Consider the following 21,608-nt stretch of genomic DNA (forward strand, 5'->3'; position numbering starts at 1 on the left):
TTTAGGAAAAATTTCAAAGCGTTACATGAAAACAGTCAAAGCAATGTCTGATGATCGATTTCCTCTTATAGGATTGTCCTTAAATGCCCATTCTCTGTGTGGTTGTGCACGTGCATGTATAACATTTGGGACTTTGGGGTAATCAACATTTATTTTTAGATATTCCACAACCTCTCTCAGAGGTTAGGTTTAAGCCTCTCTTCCAAATGAGAAAAACGAGGCTGAGAGGAATTGAAGCTGGCAGCACCGATCGATGTATGATGGTGAGCGCCCAGGGCGGTGGAGTGGAGTGCAGCTGGAGTTCAGATCCAGGCTGGCCTGACCCCAAATGTGTATCCTTCCCCCACATCAGAAAGTGCAGTGTTGGAACTGGCTTCTTTCTCCTGTGGAAACAGCTTCTATTACAGGCAAGAGCGAATCAACCAAATTGCTCCATGGAGCTTGGGCAGGGGAAGAGTTGGGTGTAGCAAAATGGCAGCATTTCTTAAGGCAAAACTCCCTGGACTCTGTTTAATTCAGTCTGCACGGACCAAACTGGACAAGAAGCGAATTGTCCCATCTGTTGACAAAACCATCCCCCCTAACTTCAAAGAATCCCCGCTTTGGAGGGAGAGTCCCCTGGGGTGCAGAGGGAGATGGAAATGGAGGCGCGGGCCCTCCCATCAGCCGCGCAGGGCCACTGCCTGTCATCCAAGCTGACTTCTCTTTGAATCCAAGGCTCTTCACCACCCAGCCCCCAGCCTTCCGCCTCGCCCAAACACACCCAAGGCCCAACTCCTGTTTGAAGTGGATGTGCTACTCTTCACACGGCCTGCTGCGGGGCACCGGGATTAGAGGAAGGCTCCCCGTGGGGCCAGGCCACCTAAGCCGTGCTTTCTGCGGCTCCCAGGGTGATAATGGCATTGGGGCTTTTCCTCAGAGATCCCTAGGCCCCCCCCAGGATCTTAATTAAAGTGGCTTTGTGGGTCTTGGGGGCAAACACGAGCCCAGAACTCCATGTGAGTGTTTATTTTGAGTTCTGGTTCTATTTCTAGGCCCTCAGAAAGGCTAGGTTCATAGGAGCAAAGGAAATGGAAGAACTGGATCAACTGTGTGCATCCTAAAGCGAGAGCCCCTGCTCTCATGTTAATAACCAACTTAAAAACATCATCTCCGTCATTTTCCTTTGTGGGGTGTAGAAATGATCAGTGGACCATATTGGAAATGGCTCATAGTATCATGGGTCGGAGTGGTACTTTCTCTTCTTTTCTGAGAATATTCTCAGGGAAATGGTCATAAATAGATCTGCAAGATAATTAGTTGTAAGTTTAATTACATATACTAGTGACTATCTCAATGAGTGATATTTAGATGAAAACTTTGAATTATTTTGCTATAGGGCAAATATCTCCTTATAGATATTTCAAATGTAGTTTTAAGGAGGGGAGATATTTTTAAAAAGACAGTACTAACAGTTAAAATATAAGGTCATCTTCCTTATAAAAAACCTTATGTTTTATAAAAATTAGCAATTTTTTTTGTGTGATTTCATTTGATTATGACTCTCTGTTATTTTGCAAAATGTGGTAGTTTCTTAATTTGGGATTATATATATTTGGATATATATGCATATCACACATATATGTATGTAATATTTAATTAGTGCCAGTTTATCTCTTAGACTCTATGCTCCATGAAGGTAGGGAATATGTCCTTTTTGTTCACCATTGTATCCCCAGTGCCTAACATGTATTAGATAGATACTCAAATATCCGCTGAATAAATGATTAGTCAAAGTAATGCAATGTAATAGTGATGGGATAGATTTGTTTTTATCCTATAAGAGGGCCCACTTAAAAATTTTTTTATTATTAAAAGACTCAGGTCATGAATTTAGATTTTGTTGTTTTAAGAAATCAGCCGTAGCTCACGTGGCTCAGTGGATTGGGCATCATCCCAAAAAGTAAGAGGTCTCTGGTTCAAATCTTGGTCAGGGCACATGCCTGGCTTTAGGGCCAGGTCCCCTGTTGGGGGTGTGTGAGAGGCAACTGATTATGTTTCTCTCCCTATCTAAAAATAAATAAATAAATAAATAAATAAATAAATAAAATCTGCTAAAAAAAAGAAGTCACTAATGTTTACCTATAAAGAAATATTATAAAACATGGTCTCTGGATTATTAAATCCTATGTGCAATGATTTGCCAGTTCATGAGACTGAGCCTTTCCAATAAATTGGGACCAGTAGGGGCAGAATATTTAAAGGGGCCACTTGTCTTGGAAACACTTAAATTTTGCCTGGGGATGAAGTAATATTAATTGTTTCTTGGTGTTAGTACCAGGGCATGTAGTTCTAGGGTATTTGCACAAGTGGTATGCTACATCTTCTGTCTGTAAAGATGACCAGCAGAAATGGAAGAATTGAGTGGCAGTCTGAGGTTGGTGGGGACATCAGAAATTAAGACCATGAAGAATGCAAGTCACTGCCATACAGATCTAGTGTTTGGAGCTCATGGTGTGCTGTATGAGGAAGCCTGAGGTCCTGAAGAAACCACCTCCAAACTGCATGGCATCACCCTGTGCTTCTTCACCAGAAACATTGCGACAGGAAACCTCCTTACCAATGTTAAAACAGCTAAAAGATAGCCTTTTCTTCCAGGAATAACGATATGTTTGGCTGTGCAGGCATCAGTTAGGGTGGAAGGAGCTGTTTCATGCATAGCCTTGCAAACAAGACCAGCATTGTCAAAAGTTTGCTGTTTCTGCTGCCATTCCCTTATTCCCCTCTGCCCTCAAAAGCTTTTTAAAGTGGTCAGGGCCATGATGTTGCCCAGTCTTGTTACCAACTTTCGTTTTTCTTGATCTTTTGTTTCAATGCCTGCTTTCTTTCCCCTATGTGTGCTCACTGAAGCTGGATTGTGGGGTCAAGCTATAATTAGTTTATATATGATGTTTAATTCACTGTGGCTCTTCTGGCATTAGATTCAAATGGGCTTTGATGTCTCGCTGGAGCTTTGATCCCAGACCCTCAAATGGTGGTCATCACCCCAACTCAAAGGATTGTCCTTTATTTTTTTCCCTCCTATTCGGAGACAGCTTTTCCCAATTACATCATTTGTGTTTGTTTGGCCATAAAAGCTGCAAGGCATCATTTTGTTGCTTTGCTCTATAGCAAAACGTGCAATTGATGCTCCTTACTTTGCTTGGCTGTAATAGAATGTTCACTGCTGGATAAGGCATTTGAAGAATGATACTTAGACTTTGGTGGGGATGCTGTTGGGAGCTGTTCTGCCCAAAGGCAGAGTCACACTGTACTATCTGAGAGACCCTTCCTGGCTCTGCCCAGGAAATATCTTTAAGCGTTCTTTAAGCATAAGCTATACAACTGTGATATGTTCAGTCAAGACTCTTTTTCATACTGACAACTTATCTAACTTTCCAAATCAGTGTGTGTGTGTGTGTGTGTGTGTGTAGAGGGGAGTGGTGCAGATCCACTCCAGCTTTAGTGCCACACTTTCTGAGTGAGGGTTAGCAGTTTTCCTGAAATGACCAGGGTAGGAGGGTGAGGGGGGTTGGACAAGGGGCAGGGGAAAGCAAAAGAATGAACTAGGGCTGGGCAATACTAGAAAGGAGATAAAGTAGCATTAGTGGAGGAGGAAGCACCGGCATCTGCTTTAAAAAGCAGCAGAAAGAAAAATCAAAACAGTAGAGGAAAGTGAGACCCTGTTGGCAAGAGAAGGGAACAGTGAGCAGTGAGTAGGTGATTACCTTCAACTGCTTCCCAAATACCTGTAACTAAAACATACAATCAGAGGAAAGAAAAACCAGAGAATTAGACTGGACAGGAGAAAATTTGGGTATTGGGTTAAGAAGAGAACAGGGGGCAACCCAACCAGTCACACTTAATGTAATGACATTGGGAATTTTCCTGGAAAAACAATTAGAGCATTGAGCTCCTTGCTTCTACTTCATTTGACAGCCTGAGTTTGTTTTAATTGGCGTGTGAATGAACAGCATTATTTATTAATGTGTAATGGATACTGTGGAAAGTGTAACCTTTTTTGCTATTTGTGATCATTTTATTGGCAGAACCATTTAAATACATTAATTTTAATATTTAAACTTGTTGGGAACACTTTTTTTCATGGAGATGTACAAGCTGTTACGGCAAATGGTTTGCTTTGGACTAATGAGCCAACTCAAAGTGGCATTTGGTGAGGAGAGGGGTGGGAAGGTGGGCGGGTTTGGAGAAAGAGGGACTTGTCTTTCTGTTCTAACAAGATTTATTAGTGGTGTATAAAAACATGTTTCAGCTTTTTTCCCCCCTCAACTATATAAATATAGTTGTTGGTGTATAACACAGCACAGGCCACGATAATAGACTCCACCCAGCCAGAAGGAATTGAATTCAGAACTAGAAAGCAAGGAGCCTGCCTAGAAATGAATAGAATGAGACAATGAATGACAGAGGACATGGGTGAGGGGCATTTGGCCGACAGGATCAGTCATTATTTCTTAGTGCTTCACTAAAATTTGGGAGGAAAATTTAATTCCTTTATTATCAAGTACAGTGTTTGGCACACAGTGGGCATAAAGCGTAGGTGATCTGAGTAAAACGGATTTTGTTTTAAAAGCTGCTGCACACCTGACGGTTATTCCATTTTTAGTTCTAACATACAATTTGTTAATTATGAATCACAGTTGTAATTATAGTTCCTCCTATGCTTGTGAGGGGCAGCAATAGGGAGGTCAATGGAAGATGACAAGGGAACTCTAGTTTATGTGTGTATGTATGTATGTTTGTAAATATCGACTTGGTTCTATTTGTTTCAGGGATTAAATGGGTACTATTAACTTAGAAAGCACGTTAATAAAAAAAAAATTATCACCGACCTACATTTTCTTGAGTCTCTCTCTAGTGATCATCAGTTGAATGCTTGCAAGGCATTGCCCTGAGAACAATAATACTAAGAGAGTATTAACAATCCCTGCCTCCAGGGAACTTTTATAACGCAATTGGAGCGAAGAGATACACATAAATATCTACGTCCATAGGTATATGTGCACATACCCAGATAAATAACCACACAAATAGCATTTGGTAAGAATCAGATATTCATGCAGTTAGTTAACTGAAGTTCAGAGGAGGGATGTGAACTTATCTTGGAGGGAAGGTTAGACCACACAGGGGGGATAAATGGAGAATTCTTAGCAGGGCAAAGGTGTAAGAATCTGAAATAATGAGAGGATGCACTCCTTCACACACTTTGCCTGAACTTCAGCAAATTGTGACTTGCTGAATTCGACTTCTGAGGCTCTAGGATGTACTGCTTTTAAAAATAGATGCTGTACTTTTCAGCGGACAAGTGGCATTTCCAGACACCTATTCTACTAAAGTTCCCCGTGACCAGTATCCCAAGCAGAGATGACCATACCACAAGTGCTACTTCAGGAGGGAAGTTTGAAGTACCCCTGGAGGGGGAAAAAAAAGTTAGAATTCATATGACCCTTACTATCGTGTGCCTGCCACGTTGTAAACGCACCACCCCCTACACAATGTATATCCTACTATACTATATTTTATGATAGTTCTTCCAATAAGCAGATTCTGTTAGTAGCTCATTATACCGTTAAGGAAACAGAGGCACAAAGAGGTGAAGCGACTTGCCCGCCCACCTAGTCTTGGCTGGAAACGGGATTCAGATGTAGGCAGTCTGGTTTCAGACTCAGACAGAGCTCTCCCGAGTGCAGACTAAGTAACAATATAAAAACTCACACAGGTGCGCGCACACGGAAACCCGGAGCTTGTGAAAGAAGGGATGCAACGCTGGCTATACAGCGATATCTTTCTGCCTGGTTTTAAATGCCTTCCGTTAGAAAACCAAAACAGTAACAAAACTAAGAGTTGAACAGTTTTAGAACGTTGTATTGTGCTTTGGAGTCCTTGCCTTCACGAACCGGAGTCCCAAAACCAACCCTACAGCAGTTGTCATTGAATGCACTCGTAGCACCTTGCTTGGTAAGGTGAGAAAATCTAATGCAGCCTCCGTGGATGTGACGGGGGCCATCGGGGGAAAGGGTTAAGATGGTGTGCAGCCACTCGGTTGAGTTTCAGAAAGTTCTCTGGGGAGCCCAGCTGCGGCGTCCCTCCGCGGACCCTGCCGCGAGGCTGGCTGTAACAGGATGCTGGGGCCCGAGGTGCTCGCTCCTTGCTTTGAGCGGTGTGAAAGAACCAATAAGGAGCGAGGCAAAAATTGGGTGCAGGAAACTCGAAAAAGGGGCGAGGAGACCCGCGGGAAGAGCGGGGGAGGAGAGAGGGAGGAGCGGGGAGGGCTGAGCGGAGAGGAGGCTGGCGCTGAGCGCGCGCAGCGCTCCTGACAGTCTAGAGGGAAGTCGGGGGGAGTGGGCCTCGGAGCCGAGGGGCCGGCGCGAGGAGGCGGGCGCCAGGCGGGGGTTTACCCGGCCGCCGCGCGTGACGTAGCGCCAGGCAGGGCGTTATCAGCTGTGGGGCCGCGGTGGGCGACGCGCGTCGCAGCGCAGCGCAGCGCAGCGGACGGCGCCGCTCGGGCCGGACGGCTGCACCCCGTGGGCACTGAGCGCTCCTGGCTGACGTCCCCGCCGTTGTACCCCGCTGCCGGGCAGCATGAGCTCGCGGCCGCAGCTCTAAGCGCCCGGCTCCTCCGCCTGGACGGCCCGGCTGAGGTGACGGGCGCTCGTCGCTGCAGGGCTGGGGGCCATGAAGCCGAGTTCGGCCGGGACGGCGAAGGACCTGGAGCCGCAGGCGCCGGCCCGGGGCGAGCAGCGCGCGGCGGAACCCGAGGGGCGCTGGCGGGAGAAGGGCGAGGCAGACACGGAGCGGCAGCGCACCCGGGAGCGGCAGGAGGCCACGCTGGCCGGGTTGGCGGAGCTGGAGTACCTGCGCCAGCGCCAGGAGCTACTGGTCAGGGGCGCCCTGCGCGGCTCTGGGGGCGCGGGCAGAGCCGCGCCCCGTGCCGGGGAGCTGCCGGGGGAAGCGGCGGCGCAGCGGAGCCGCCTGGAGGAGAAGTTCTTGGAGGAGAACATTTTGCTGCTGCGGAAGCAATTGGTAGGTCGTGTCTGGAGGTGGACGGGTGGGGGTCCGGCAGGTAATCTGGGGTCGGCGCCAGGATACCTCTGGCTGGGGAAATTTCGAGGTTTCCGGGACACCCGCTCTCCTTGAGCCCCGTTTCTGCGTGTGCCCGCTTTGTGTCAGGTGAGGGGCGGGTGGCTGCCCTCTCCTCGGGATTCTTCAAGTGGCCTGGTTTTAACCCTTCATCACTCCAGTTAGACGAATGAATGCATGCCCTCTCCCCGAAGGTTTGCAAACCCCTCATTTAAAATGCCATTTCATTTGGAGGTCGTCTTAGCTTCATGCCCTCCCGCCGAGAGGGGACAAAAGCCGAGGAGGGGGCCTGTGGCGTGGTTAACTGTCCAATGCTGAATTTTACGATTACCCGGAATCGCACGTAGGAGCCCTGCCCCTCCCTGGGCTCTCCCCAGCGTGCCAGCTTTTACTTGGGCTGCTGCTTAATTTCAAATAGAAGCCCTTTGTACAAGGCAGCTAGAAGAGACGCAACTGATGGAAATTTGGCTGGAGAAAGTGACCCCTCCTCTCATGTTTTACAGGGACTGCTCCCTGAGACTGGTGGTGGAGGTGGGAGAAGAGGGCAGCTGCTCTCAGGCAGCGTTTATGTTACTAGATTTCTGCTAGCGCCTCTGTCAGTCTGTCATCTTCATTAATGGGGAAGGAAAAGAACTTGGGCGCTTAATGTATCGGTGAACAGCTTTTGACCTCCGCCTCAGAATGATGGCGGCAGCTTTGTTTCTGTGACCTCAAAAAATGTAGTTTTGAAAGCAACAGCCGCGGGGGGCCGGGGCGGGGGGGGGGGGGAGACTTATCAGACCCTGTGATACTATCTGAAACTAGACACATGCTAGATAACGTCCCTCCTACAGTAAGGAATGCCCTGATGTTCTGTGGTTGTCAAGTGTTTTCTTGGATTATCTTTTTTCAGATAATTTCTCTCTTTTGAGCATCAAAGTGATTTCACTTGTTAGGTTCGTTTTTCCTGAAGAAACTCATCCTAGCAAAACAAGCATATGATTTATGCCCAAGCTTTTTAAGTCAAAGGACAGACAAGAGGAGTAGTAATTCATATGCATCTATTTTGTAAGGATATATATATACATCATGGTTTGTGTAATACCTCTGTTTTGGCATTTTACTGTGTTGCATTGGTGGGAGACCAGATGTGTATGTAACATTGATTTGAGCCAATTATTGCCGGCTCTGCCTGGTCATTGACATTTTATGCATTGTCATACAATAGCACCTTTTTGTCTTTATGAATCTCAGGATTGTAAGTGGCACATTCCTGTTGTCCCCTGGAGGGGAGTAAGGCAGCATGTCAAGAGAATTCCAGTCCAGTCAGTGTTTGTGGTACTATTTTCATTGGTAGACTTTGCATTTGTGATTTGAACCAGATGCCTTTTGAGGTTTTTTGTTTTTTTTTTTCTCCTCCCCCCCACCCCCCAGCAATAGGAAGCGCTAGGTGGCGGTGTGAGTTAGCACTGCAGATCTGTCACCCTTGGAAACCCGAGTTGAGTTCAAATCTTGATGGACCTTCCCTTGAGGGTTTTGAATTCTGCCAGCTCACATTTTACTTGGCACTGGCTATTAGTATTAGTTTCTCACTTTCAAAGGTCCTAAGAATGATTAAACTCCACAAAGCAGCTAATAGAAAACAAAGCTCTGCAGGACATTTGGCCAGCAAATCTCACCTAAGTAAGAGTATAGGAAATCTGTTACACTCTGACTTCAAATTAAAAGAGTCTACTGTTAAGTACTGTTTTTTAAAAAATTGGCTCCACACAGATTGTATAAAATCTCAGTGGATTATTTTTGTTATCCTTAACTATAAAAAGTAAGTTTGTATACATTAGTTGAAACTAAAAGCAAGAATTGTTTTTACGAAGAAACTATATCACCACAAAATGTGAGAAAGTAGAATTAAACATACGACATATACTTGATGTTTTCCTTTATTTCAGGTCATCCAGTAAAATTTTGGTCTTGAAATATTTAGTGAACTCTTTAGATGGTGATTTGAAGATTTAGTGCAGACTTTCTAGTTCTTTGTCACCAAAATGTGTTCATTTTTCCTTTCTCCATTTCTTCCTAATCAGAATTGTTTGAGGAGAAGAGATGCTGGTTTGTTGAATCAGTTGCAAGAACTTGACAAGCAGATAAGTGACCTGAGACTAGATGTAGAAAAGACATCTGAAGAGCACCTGGAGACAGACAGCCGGCCCAGCTCAGGTGAGTGTGGGAACGCAAGGACAGCATTCTGCACTCAGGAGCTCTCCCTTGGCCCTTGTGCTCAACATTCCCAGACCTCCAAATGGCAATGGAGTTTGTTTCCAGTGCCTGTCATTCAGTTGTGTGAGAGGGAACTAAAACCAGACTACAAAATTTTATCTTTATTTTTATTTAAAAAAATTTTTAGTTTCTTTAAAAATAAATTCTATTACAGTTGTCCCATTTTTCCCATTGCTCTCCACTGCCCCCCCCCCAAGCCACCCCACTCCCACTCGCACAATCTCCACCCTGTTATCCATGTCCATGGGTCATTTATACTAGTTCCTTGATACAGAATTTTTAATAATGAGATTGCTCTGACTGGAGTCCCCTGAGTTTAAAAATAAAAGCTTGCTATTCAAATTTCTGGAAGAGCAGTCCTCCTTTGAAACTTGAGAAAGTCAGAACTGGGCTAGAAAATTAGTCACACTTCAACTTCCTGAGATTACTTCAAAGTTTTTTTTTTTTCTTTTAAAAAAGCCATTTGGCTCTTTAAATAGATTAGTTTCCTCTTTAAATTATTCTTTCTGAGACAGTCATGATAATGTTGAGGCTTTGACACATCTAAGTCTCTTTCCTTGAGTCGAAGAAGGTCAATTTGACCGTGAGAGTAACTTTGAAATGTACCCATAGTTTGCTTTTTCTAAGGATTGCTTGAAATAAAACCATAAAATCAGGATACCAAGTCCCTAGATCCAAACTTGCTCCCTTCCCAAAAGCCTCCTTTTCCTACCTTTTCTTGATGATTATTCCTTTTCCTTTTTAGCACAAATATGTATTATTGTATGACATGATCTTAATTCCAAATGGTGTTTTTATTTGTAGGGTTTTATGAGCTCAGTGATGGGGCTTCAGGATCCCTTTCCAATTCCTCTAACTCGGTCTTCAGTGAGTGTTTATCCAGTTGTCATTCCAGCACCTGCTTTTGCAGCCCCTTGGAAGCAACCTTGACTATCTCAGATAGTTGCCCCAAATCTGCAGGTAAGCCTTTTTAGAATTAGTATACATTAAAAAAATTTTTTAAAGATTTTATTCATTAATTTTTAGAGAGAAGAGAATGGAGGAAGAAAGAGGGGGAGGAGAGGAACATTGATTGGTTGCTTCTCACACACCCCTAACTGGGGACCTGGCCCCCAACCCAGGCATGTGCTCTGATGGCAGATCAGACCAGCAAGCCTTCAGTTCTCAGGCCAGTGCTCAATCCACTGAGCCACACAAGCCAGGGCTAAAATATTTTTTTATTTATTGAGTTTTTTAAAGAGAAGATGGGGATGGGGGGAAATATCATCCCACTGATTCATGCATTCATTGATTGCTTCCTGTTATGTGCCTTGACCAGAGATTGAACCCACAACCTTGGTGTACTGGGATGTTGCTCCAACCAATGGAGCTACCTAGCCAGGGCCTAGAATTAATATACAGTTTTTTTAATTTGAAAATTCCCTAAAGGTTGAGTAGCTTCAACGCCTTCTGCTGATGAAAATGAAAAATAAAAGCACTGAGACTTTGATTAACTTGTTGCATTTAGTGCCCCAGTTGTGTCTAGAACCAAGATGCCTACTATTCTAGTCCTCTTTGGGTGCCATTTGGCTTTATATTCAGTTTTATCTTTAGAAATCTTGTCTCAATATTATAGGTCTTGAACTCTGTTTCTGAGCCTTTGCTTATCAGGCTTTGTTAGGCTTTAACTTGTTTGCATTTTCTTTTGAAAACCACTTTGGATCTATTTTCTTCTTTCTTTAATCATTCAAAGCTAAAGCTTACATTAGGTTAAATATATCAGCTTGGTGGAGGGCTGCTTGGCACTTCAGGGAGCAGTGGCTCTTCCATGTTCTCCAGGATACTTTGTATGATGACAGCTCTCCTTTTAGCAGGTGGGTAGCATGAGATTGCCTTAGGCCATGTGCCATTGTCCCTCATTTGGGGCTGTCCTTGCAATTACCCCTTGAGAGAATCATGCTATTGTTGATACTGGAAGAGTTTCTGCATTTCTGCCGTGTGTCATGCACTGTACTGGAGGATCTGCATACGTTTATCTCCTTTGAGTCCTCCCAACAGTTCTGCAAGGTGCGGGTGTTGTTAACTCCATTTTTCTTGGTATCAAAAAAGGAGGCCTAGTAAGGTTGGGTTAGGTAATTTGTTTAAGGCTAAATAGCTAGTGAGTGGCAAAGGCGAGATTCAAGCTCGGGACTAACTGCCAAGTCCATGTTTTTCCATCACACAACACCAAGGGAATTTGGAAGTTGTTGTGTTAAACCTTTTCCTCGAAAAGAGGAGAAATTTGGTCTTCATACACTTTTTCAGAGGCTCCTCCTCTGCTGAATGGCAGAGTTGTTGCTGTAACTCAGGACTCCTTCCTTAGCTCTGCTTCATTTGATTCCTCCGAAGAGCAGAGGGAAATACGGGCATTAGAGGAGCTGTAGGCGCTGTCACAAGTCACTCCACTCCTGGTGTGTCTGTGTTCTCCACCTGGGTGTAAGCCTGAATTTTAAAGTCCAGGCAATGAAAACATAGCCCCAAATAGCTGAAGCTGCTAATTGGCTGGTGTCTCTCTACTTGTATAGTGTGTGTTGTCAGCAGCAATCATTTAGGGAAGGACAGATCAGTGTATAGAGTGTCTGGGCCTCAAGTTCGTTGGTAATTGCTCCCCTTCACTCTGCAGATCTGGTTTCAGAGGGAAACTTAAAAACCTATTAAAGACACTTTGGTATAGGTTTTCGTGGAAGACAGACCCCTCTACCAAATGCCACATCTTCACAGAATTGAGACAGTTGGGCTGTGCCTTGGGGGCTGGGATGTCTGGCTTGTTCCTTAACTCTAAGTAGGAAAAAGGGAAGAATGGTGAGTGTGAGTTAATGCAGCTTTAGGCAAAGCAGATAGATAGGCCTCAGGGGTAGTAGAGGAGGAGGGATGGATAAGGATATTAGCAAGAAAGTTTTCTTTTTACAAGAAGCTATTTATTGGGAGTGGAGGTAGAGGGCTGGGGACATGGCAGTTTATATTATAATGATCATTTCTTTATAAATGAATCATGTTATTTCTGGGTCTAGACTATATATTCCCTGAGACTGCTAATTATCACAGAAATTCATAAAACTTTCCCTTAAAAAACTAACATAGACTATGGCATACAGTAGGTTTTCAATATTGAGTAAGTAAATATAACGAAGGACAAAATAGTGATGAAAACTTCAATTTTCTCTAATTGAAGGTCATTAAAGGGATTTTAAATTTACAATAATTCACTGAGATAAGAGATCAAAATCATTTAAGCAAGAAAACTTGATTTCATTGTATTTTGGCATCTACATTTTTTTGAGATGTGGAAAATAGATTCATTAATACCACTAAGTCTTTTAAAACTTTTATTAAGAATTCATTCTTATTTAAAGAACACGCATTTTATTTGTTAATGTCACTATTAAAAGTATAAGGTGATTATTATTTAAATTTGTTTAATTTCCCTGACCTTTCAATTGACAGTTACATTCGAAGAGATGTCGTTAAGGTTTAAAAAATACAAAATGAGGAGAAAGCCCATAGAGTGAATAATTTATCTAAAGTATTTTTAAAGGAAGCCAGAACAGAACAAAGGGGAAAGTAGCCTAGAGAAAGAATGACTCGGAAAACATTTATTTTTCAGTTATAAATGTAGTACATATTTATTGAAAATTTGAAAAATAGAAAACAAAGAAGAAAATAAACCACTTACTTTCTCACCACACTGAAATGCTACAGTTAGCATCTGGGTGTGTTTTATCTCAGACGTTTTTCTTTACATCTATACAATCTTAATAAAATATAATCATAGTGTAGTATTATATCATGATTTTTACTACCCCTTAAAGTGTTTCCCTGTATTATTCAGTAGTTTGAAAGCATTTTCCTGAATATTTTTCCTTCAGAGGCGCATCATATCTTGTTAAAATTTTCTTGTTAAATATTTTTTCCCTTCTGTAGTATTCTGCACTGTATGTAAAATAGTAGAGTAGCTCATGAAATATTTGTTGATTCTTTGGCATTCTGTCTCTCTACTCATGAATTTGTCTCCTTAGAAATCGGCCAGAGTCAAGCTGGAGCTGACCAGTTCATTCCTTCAGAGTATACCTTTAAATGTTTTTCAGATCTCATAGGATGGTTGGACTATACAGAGGGCCACTGTGAAGACCAGGCCTCAGAGGTAGTTTGTTCTTTCCCTTCCACATCAAAATTTAATCCCCTTGGTGTCATTGCAGATGTGAATCCCAAGTACCAGTGTGATTTGGTGTCTAAAAATGGAAATGATGTCTATCGCTACCCCAGTCCACTCCACGCGGTGGCCGTGCAGAGCCCAATGTTTCTCCTTTGCTTGACGGGCAACCCCTCGAGGGAAGAGGAGAGGCTGGGTAACCATGCCAATGACATTTGTGTCGGATCTGAGCTGGATACGGTCAAGACAGACACTTCCTTACCATCTCCAAGCAGTTTGTGGTCTGCTCCCCATCCTTCATCCAGTAAGAAAATGGATGGCTACATTCTGAGCTTGGTCCAGAAAAAAACACACCCTGTAAGGACCAACAAACCAAGAACCAGTGTGAATGTTGACCTCACGAAGGGGCTTCTGAGGAATGGCAGCGTTTGTGTCAGAGTGACTGGGGGCATCTCACAGGGCAATAGTGGGAACCTTAAGAATTCTAAACAGGCGCCTTTGCCTTCTGGTGGAATCTCATCTTTGGACAATGGGACATTCTCCCCACTGAAGCAGTGGTCAAAAGAATCAAAGGTGGAACCACTGGAAAGCAAGAGGTTGCCCCTGCCAGAGGGCTCTTTGCCAGGCGCTGTTCCTGAACTTCAAAGTAAGCATTTGCCCCAAAATGCCAAGCCAGCCTCCCAGGAACAGGCTCGGTGTCCCTCTGCTGTTACAGGGGAGGCCCCTAAAGAAAGTGGTCAGATTAACCCTAACCCAGCTGCCTCTCCAAAAGAGAGTCCTGGGAGAGTCATCGCCCTGCTGCAGGAGAACAAAGTTGTCCAGCCACTGAAAAAGATGTCACAGAAAAACAGCCTGCAGGCCCTCCCTCCGGCTGGGCCCCCTCCTGCCCCTCCAGCACCACTGTCCCCAGCTTTCCCAGTGGAAGAGCGGCCAGCCCTGGATTTCAAAAGCGAGGGCTCTTCTTCTCAAAGCCTGGAGGAAGGGCCTCTGGTTAAGGCGCACTTCGTTCCTGGGCAGCAGCCAGGCGCCCGGCCGCACCGGGGCACCCGGACAGCTGCGGTCCCCAGGGGCTCCGCCCTGAAGCATCGGGCCCAGGCTCTCCATGGCCCGGATGGTGCCTTGCCCACCGTGAGGGAGAAAACCCGGCTGGCTAGCAAGAAGTGTCGGTTCCCTGACGACGTGGATACAAATAAGAAACTCAGGAAGGCCTCGGCCAAGGGGAAGAGGAGTGGAGGCGGCCAGGCCGAGGCAGGTCTCCCCAGCCGGCCGCTGGGAACTGCGCACCGGGCCGGGAGCAGGGCGCATGGCCACGGCCGGGAGGCGGTGGTGGCCAAGCCCAAGCACAAGCGAACCGACTCGCGGCGGTGGAGGTCGGCTGCCGAGATCTCCTACGAAGAAGCCCTACGGCGCGCCCGGCGCGCCCGGCGGGAGAACGCAGGCCTGTACCCGGCTGCGGTGGCGCTGCCCTACACCAGCCCCTACGCCTACGTGGCCAGCGACTCTGAGTACTCGGCCGAGTGCGAGTCCCTCTTCCACTCCACCGTGGTGGACACCAGTGAGGACGAGCAGAGCAACTACACCACCAACTGCTTTGGGGACAGCGAGTCCAGCGTGAGCGAGGGCGACTTTGCAGGGGAGAGCACCAGCACCAGTGACTCAGAGGAAAGCGGGGGCCTAATTTGGTCCCAGTTCGTCCAGACGCTTCCGATTCAGACTGTCACAGCCCCAGACCTTCACAACCCTACCAAAACCTTTGTCAAAATTAAGGCTTCGCATAACCTCAAGAAGAAAATCCTCCGCTTTCGCTCTGGCTCTTTGAAGCTGATGACCACCGTTTGAGTCATATCATGGGTGTAAAAAGTTTTTTTCTAGTGACTGAAGGAAAGCTGGTGTCTTATTTTTTTGTGTGTAATAATTTGGTGGGATGTTTTCCTTTTGTTAAGATAAAACCGAAGTAAATTATGTTGCCATTATATATGGACACTAGTGCCTTTAATGGAAGATAAAGAATGTTTTGCTGGTTAGAAGTAAATATTAAGGTTTTACTGGTGGTGATAGTAAATGAATTATTGTGGTATCAGCTGATTTTTATTTTAAATTTCCTGAGCATCTGTGAAGGCACAGGTTTTGATGTTCAGGTCTTATTGGGATGAGAGACCTACTGATCTGAAGGTCAGGTAGATGGAATTACAGGACATACATTTGCTTCGTGGTTCTTTAGCGCAGTGTCTCCATGAGGGCGTCACGTAATTGTGTGAAGTAGGTATGAAGGACAGTGTTCGTTTTCTGTAATTTTTTTATACAGACTTCATTTCTCAATTATACCCCATCTTATCTTCTCAGAACTGTTTGGTTTACTGGACTCAGAACTTGAAAACGATTCCCTAAACAGGGAGGTCGGTAATACCTTAAGGGATTCACTAAACTTTGCCACACTTGGTGCCTAAGCCCTGGTTACAGTAATCATTTCTAGGGCCATTTACCCAACCTTTTGATGCCTCTTTCTTCCTCCCTAATTTGCAACAGATCGAACCATTCCTCCCTTGGAGGACTTGCCTTTGGATGAAATTTACTCCTAATGAAATAACTGTGGCGTGATTCCAAACCCAAATTTGCTCTACTGAGCACTGTGCCACCTAAGCATTGGCCCAAACATGTTAGTGCAATCCAGTCCAGATTGGACCACTGACCCTATCTGAAAGGGCTTAAAAAAGTTTTTGGTAAACAGTATTGTGTTCAATTGCTTTTTAAAATACTGATATATGCATGTTTTGTGCATGAGTAGTATTTGTTTTGATATTCCTGTTGATGTTAAATTACTGTATGATATAAACAGTATGTGCTTTTATATATCATTGTGTAAATTTAATATAACATTTTATGCTGTAATAAACGGTTTGTTTTACTGCTGTTAAGTTTGTTATTTGCGTATAAAAACAGATGTTTACACCTATAAATCTTGTACTGATTTTTTGGGGAATTTATATTAGGCCTATTCTAGCATTTGAATATCATTTGCAATAATTAAGGTAGGATTTAAGACCTTTCTTCAAGTGGATGGTAAGCAGGAGGAAAAGCAAACTACTTCTTTAGTATGGTACTTCTTTAAAATTTGAGATACATTTGATAAATGTTTAAGGAAAATATTTCTGAGAGTTCCCTCATCTCAACTTTTTAGTAGAAAATATTTATAACATGGAAAAGTTGAAAGGATAGAACAATAAACACCTGTATAGACACCACCTAGACTCAGCTATTGCTAACATTTTGCCATTCTTGCTTTACTATGTATTTTTTAGCTTAAACTGTATTGCTGGTTTAGTTGGTCAAAGACAGATTTTGGCAGTCTTCCCTCTTCCTACCACACAGCTGTAAAACTTTAAATTTTAGGCGTCATGGTATTTCATCTTTAAAAATGTAAGCATGTATTTCGTAAGGACAAGAAGATTTGTATAACCCCAATATCATGACACACACACCCAGGGAAATTGACGACAATTCTTAATATCAAATATTTAATCTTTTCAAAATTTCCAGTTTGTTTTAATAATTTTTAATAGCCCCTTCCCTCTTTCCCCCAACCAGGATTCAATCAATGTATGCATTGTATTTGGTTGTAGATCTCTATTTAATCTAGAATGGTCTTAACTTAAAAAAAAAGTGTTTTATGACATTCGTTTTAAAGTCAACAGTTGTTTTGTAGAAGGGCCCCCGTTCTGGATTTGGTTGTTTCCTTATGTTGTCTTAATATCTAGTTTCTCTATTTCCTGTAAATTGTGAAAGGTTTTAATGGATTCAGTTTAACCATTCTTGGCAAGAAGATTTTACTAGTGATCTCATGTATTTATTTTGCTTCACATCAAAGAACATAATAATCAGATTGCTCTTCTATTACTTGGCTAAGTTGGTAAGCAGAATTTTTCATTATAACGTTTGTTTTTTGCCTCTTTACAAATGTTTGGTATTTGTGGGTGAATATTTGGTGCTGTGTGGCTATCTTCTTCACAAATGCTTACATTGCTGATCTTGGCCTGAGTCAGTTACTGCCTTGGGAATGCAAAATGGTAGTTTTCTAAGCATCTTTCCTTCTACTTTATTTATTTATTTTTTGTCTTTGATGACAACCATTTTATCTTATATATTTATTTTTTAATTTTTGGTTTATTGTTTTTCTATTACAGTTGTCCCGACCTTCTATCTTTATTAGCTGACAGTCTACAACAGATGGTTTTTCTTACTATTCCTTTTCTCTTTTTTGAATTTCACTATGAACTCATGGATTTCTTTCATTTGATATCTTACAATCACCTACAGTTACTGTTTTTTTTTTTTTTTTTTTAATTTTTATTTTTATGCTCAACATGTCTGAAATTTGGCCAGTGGGAGGATAAATTTTGTTAAAAAGAAACTATAGAATCAGTTCAGTCTTGTAATGCATATATTTATTATGATATGTACTCAATTAAAATGAAATTTTCAGATGCTAAATTGCAAATGCCAAATTTCAGTGCAACACAAATCTCTTAACTATCTTTTTTTTGATTCGGTCCTGGAAATTTTTTTCTTTTCCTATACTTTATATATCTCATCTCCAAGAAGCCTTTTAACTGTAGAAGGCAGTAAATTATTTCCCCTCTGCTTATAAAGGTAAGCCTTTTTTTTCAAGAAGACATCCATTTTTTAATAAGACATCTTAAATTTTTACAAAATTTTATTGAGTTTTCAGAGAGAAACAAAGGGAGAGAGGGAGATAAACATCGATTTGTTCCACTTATTTATGCATTCATTGGTCGCTTCTTGTTTGTGCCCTGACTGGAGATCCGGCTCACTACTCTGGCACATTGGGACAATGCTCTAACCAACTGAGCTACCCTGCCAGGAGCAAGACATCTTTTTAGTAAGACATCTCAGTTCTCCAGAATGTAGAGTTGTGTCTTTTAGTATCTATGTTTTTATTCGCAATTAGCCATCCTGCTTTGACTAGAATTTCTCTGATTACCTGATTAAGCCAAGTGCAAGTGAGGGGTGATCTCACCATCTTTTCTGATGCTGTGATCCATTCTCTTTGGGGGCAGGCTATAAAGTTTATTGTGTAGGGCAACTGTGACCTGCAGTCAGTTCCTGAATCATTTCCAAGTTGTTCTCAATGAATATTCTCAGAAGGGGACACTTTCTGGAAGCCATCTTCTGAATAATTACATTTTAGGTAACAATGCCAGATGAGAAGTATGAAAAACAGGATTTTTTCCTAACAACCCTGGGTTTTTGTCCTCGGTAGCTAACAGTTGTGCTGCACTTAGAAATTTGGATTTTGTCCATTATTTTCAATGACAAATAGCTGCTATTGTTACAAACAAAAGAGCTGTTTAAAATATTTCCCTTTAAATAAATTACAAGTGCTCATTGTCAAAAAAAGGAAGAAATTTATCTGAACAATACACAGGTGTTTAAACTCTTTCCCATCCTTAAATCCTGCTGTTCAGTAAGTTTTGTGTATTTATTTCCATACTCTGTTATATTCACATACAAATATATAACTTTTGCATTTGTTCATCAAAATGAAGTCTCTATATGTATTTTATTCTGTAACTTGCATCCTTCATCTCATGGACTTGTAATAGTGGATATAATTCCCAATTCTTTTTTAAAACATTTTGATTATGCTATTACAGTTATCCCAATTTTCCCTTTGCCCCCCTCCACCAGGTGCCCCCCTCCGGCAGTCACCCCCCCACCTTTGTTCATGTCCATGGGTCATGCATATAAGTTCTTTGGCTACTTCATTTCCTATACTGTTCTTAACATCCCACTGTCTATTATGTATGTACCAATTTGTAGTTAATCCCTGCACCTTTTCCTCCATTCTCCCCCTTCCCCCTCCCAGCTGATAACCTTCCATATGATCTCCATATCTATGATTCTGTTTCTGTTCTGCTTGTTTGCTTAGTTTGTTTTTTAGATTCAGTTGTTGATACTTGTGAATTTATTGCCATTTTAATGTTCATAGTTTTGATCTTTTTCTTAAATAAGTCCCTTTAACATTTCATATAATAATGGCTTGGTGATGATGAACTCCTTTAGCTTTACCTTGTTTGGGAAGCACTTTATATGCCCTTCCATTCTAAATGATACTTAACTAGATAGAGTAATCTAGGTTGTAGGTCTTTGCTTTTCATCACTTCGAATACTTGCCAGCTCCTTCTAGCCTGCAAAGTTCCTTTTCAGAAACCAGCTGACAGCCTTATGGGAATTCCTTTGTAGGTAACTCTGCTTTTCTCTTGCTGCTTTTAAGATTTTCTCTTTATCTTTAATCTTTGGCACTTTAATTATGCTGTGTCTTGGTGTGATCCTCTTTGGGTCTAACTTGTTTGGGACCCTCTGTCCTTCCTGGACTTGTATGTCTATTTCCTTCGCCAAATTAGGGAAGTTTTCTTTCATTATTTTTTCAAATAAATTTCCCATTTCTTGCTCTTTTTCTTCTCTTTCTGGCACCATTACGCAAATGTTGGTATGTTTGAAGTTGTCCCAGCGGCTTCTTAGCCTATTCTTGTTTTTTTTGGATACTTTTCTCTTCTTGCTGCCCTTCCTTATGTTCCAAATCATTGATTTGATTCTCAGCTTCATCCACTCCAGTGTTGGTTCCCTGTAAATTTTTTTTTATTTCACTTAATGTAACCTTCATTCTGGCCTGGGTGTTTTTTATGCTGTTGAACTACCCAATAAGTTCATTGAACATCCTGATAACCAGTGTTTTGAACTCTTCGTCTGATAGATTGCTTATCTCCATTTTGTATAGTTCTTCTGGAATTTTGTTCTATTTTTTTTTTCATTTGGGCCATATTTCTTTGTCTCCTCATTTTGACAGCTTCCCTGTGTGTGTTTCTATGTATTAGGTAGAGCTGCTGTGACTTACTTTCTTAGTAGCGTGACCTGCTGTAGAAAAATGTACCAGTAAGTTAGATGCGGGCAGAGCCTTAGGTAATCACCAGGGTGGGGCAATTTGTGTGAACCAGTTTGGTGGAGACTCCAATATATTGTCACTGCCCTGTTGCTCTGTGTGGGAGGGCTCAGAATGGGAACAATGCCACTGCCTGGCCTCTGGAGTTTTGTCTGGGAGGAAGCTGTCCCCTTGTACTCGCCCTGATACCAGACACTTCACTTTCTCCCCATATGCCACTGGTACCCTTCCAGCTGTTGCCCCACTGCTGAAGCCCAGAGGGAGTGAATCTGCTTCAGTCCTAAGTCTTTTGAGATGAGACTACTGAGAATCCCACAGTTTCTTCTGCCTCCCCAGCCTCCACTTGTTTTATAGCCAGAAGTTATGGGGACTTATTTTCCTAGTACTGGAATCCTGGGCTGGGTGGTCTGATGTGGGGCTGGGACCCCTTGCTCCTGATTTTTATCCCACCACACTTGGGTGTGGGACCACCCATTCCATGTCTCTGTGCTTCTCCACCCCCCACCCATCTGGATGAATGTGGCTTCTTTAATTCCTTGGTTGTCGGACTTCCATACAGCTCAAATTCTGACAATTCAGGGTGATATTTGTTTTGTAGTCTAGTTGTAATTTTTTCTGTGGTTGTATGAGGAGGCGAGCCATGTTTACCTACACCTCCATTTTGACCAGACCCCAATTCTTTTTTAATGGGGTTTCAAGTATTTCCTTGGAAAAAAGGCACCAGATTTTTGGGTTACTTGTTTACCCTGTTTAGAAGAATTCTAATATTTAGCAACAAAAGTGCTATACACTTGCACACATATTGCCTTTCTATAGTTTTCTTAAGTGTTTTGTTATTTCGGTCATATTAAGAGTCCACTTCAGCAGAATCCTGTGAGGCTTGACTAAGGATTTTGCCATAGGGAGACGCTCTGTGTTGGTTTCTGCCAGGTGCCTCAAGGGGACCTCCAGGCTGGACCACCTTTTAAGTTAATTTCTTTACTTTGGGGTTACCTGACTACAGAGGTAGTATAAATTCAAGTTCTAAACCCACAGGAGGATAGGCTGTGTTTACATTTTCAGAGGAGACCTTTCCCAAGGCAAATGAGCTTCCTTATATTCATCCTG

The 21,608-nt window shown here is 42.7% G+C and overlaps 1 protein-coding gene across 1 annotated transcript; it reads left to right on the top strand.

Annotated features, from left to right (window-relative positions):
- Nucleotides 1-6,531: 6,531 nt before the first annotated feature.
- Nucleotides 6,532-16,433, top strand: DACT1 (dishevelled binding antagonist of beta catenin 1). Its single transcript, XM_090272062.1, has 4 exons — nt 6,532-7,062; nt 9,183-9,315; nt 10,180-10,335; nt 13,590-16,433. The coding sequence occupies exons 1-4, from the start codon at nt 6,715-6,717 to the stop codon at nt 15,380-15,382; spliced, it is 2,430 nt and encodes an 809-aa protein (XP_090128188.1). The 5' UTR covers nt 6,532-6,714; the 3' UTR covers nt 15,383-16,433.
- The last annotated feature ends 5,175 nt before the right edge of the window (nt 16,434-21,608 follow it).

The sequence above is a fragment of the Furipterus horrens genome, unplaced genomic scaffold, assembly GCF_987537825.1.
Source record: "Furipterus horrens unplaced genomic scaffold, mFurHor1.1.pri manual_scaffold_3, whole genome shotgun sequence".
NCBI classification, from domain to species: Eukaryota; Metazoa; Chordata; class Mammalia; order Chiroptera; family Furipteridae; genus Furipterus; species Furipterus horrens.

What these genes read in the sequence shown, in the direction of transcription:
- DACT1 (XM_090272062.1), top strand. Translation starts at nt 6,715, where the DNA reads ATGAAGCCGAGTTCGGCCGGGACGGCGAAGGACCTGGAGCCGCAGGCG. An exon ending in AGACAGCCGGCCCAGCTCAG is followed by an intron (nt 9,316 to 10,179) that starts GTGAGTGTGGGA and finishes TTTTATTTGTAG; the next exon opens with GGTTTTATGAGCTCAGTGAT. An exon ending in TAGTTGCCCCAAATCTGCAG is followed by an intron (nt 10,336 to 13,589) that starts GTAAGCCTTTTT and finishes GTGTCATTGCAG; the next exon opens with ATGTGAATCCCAAGTACCAG.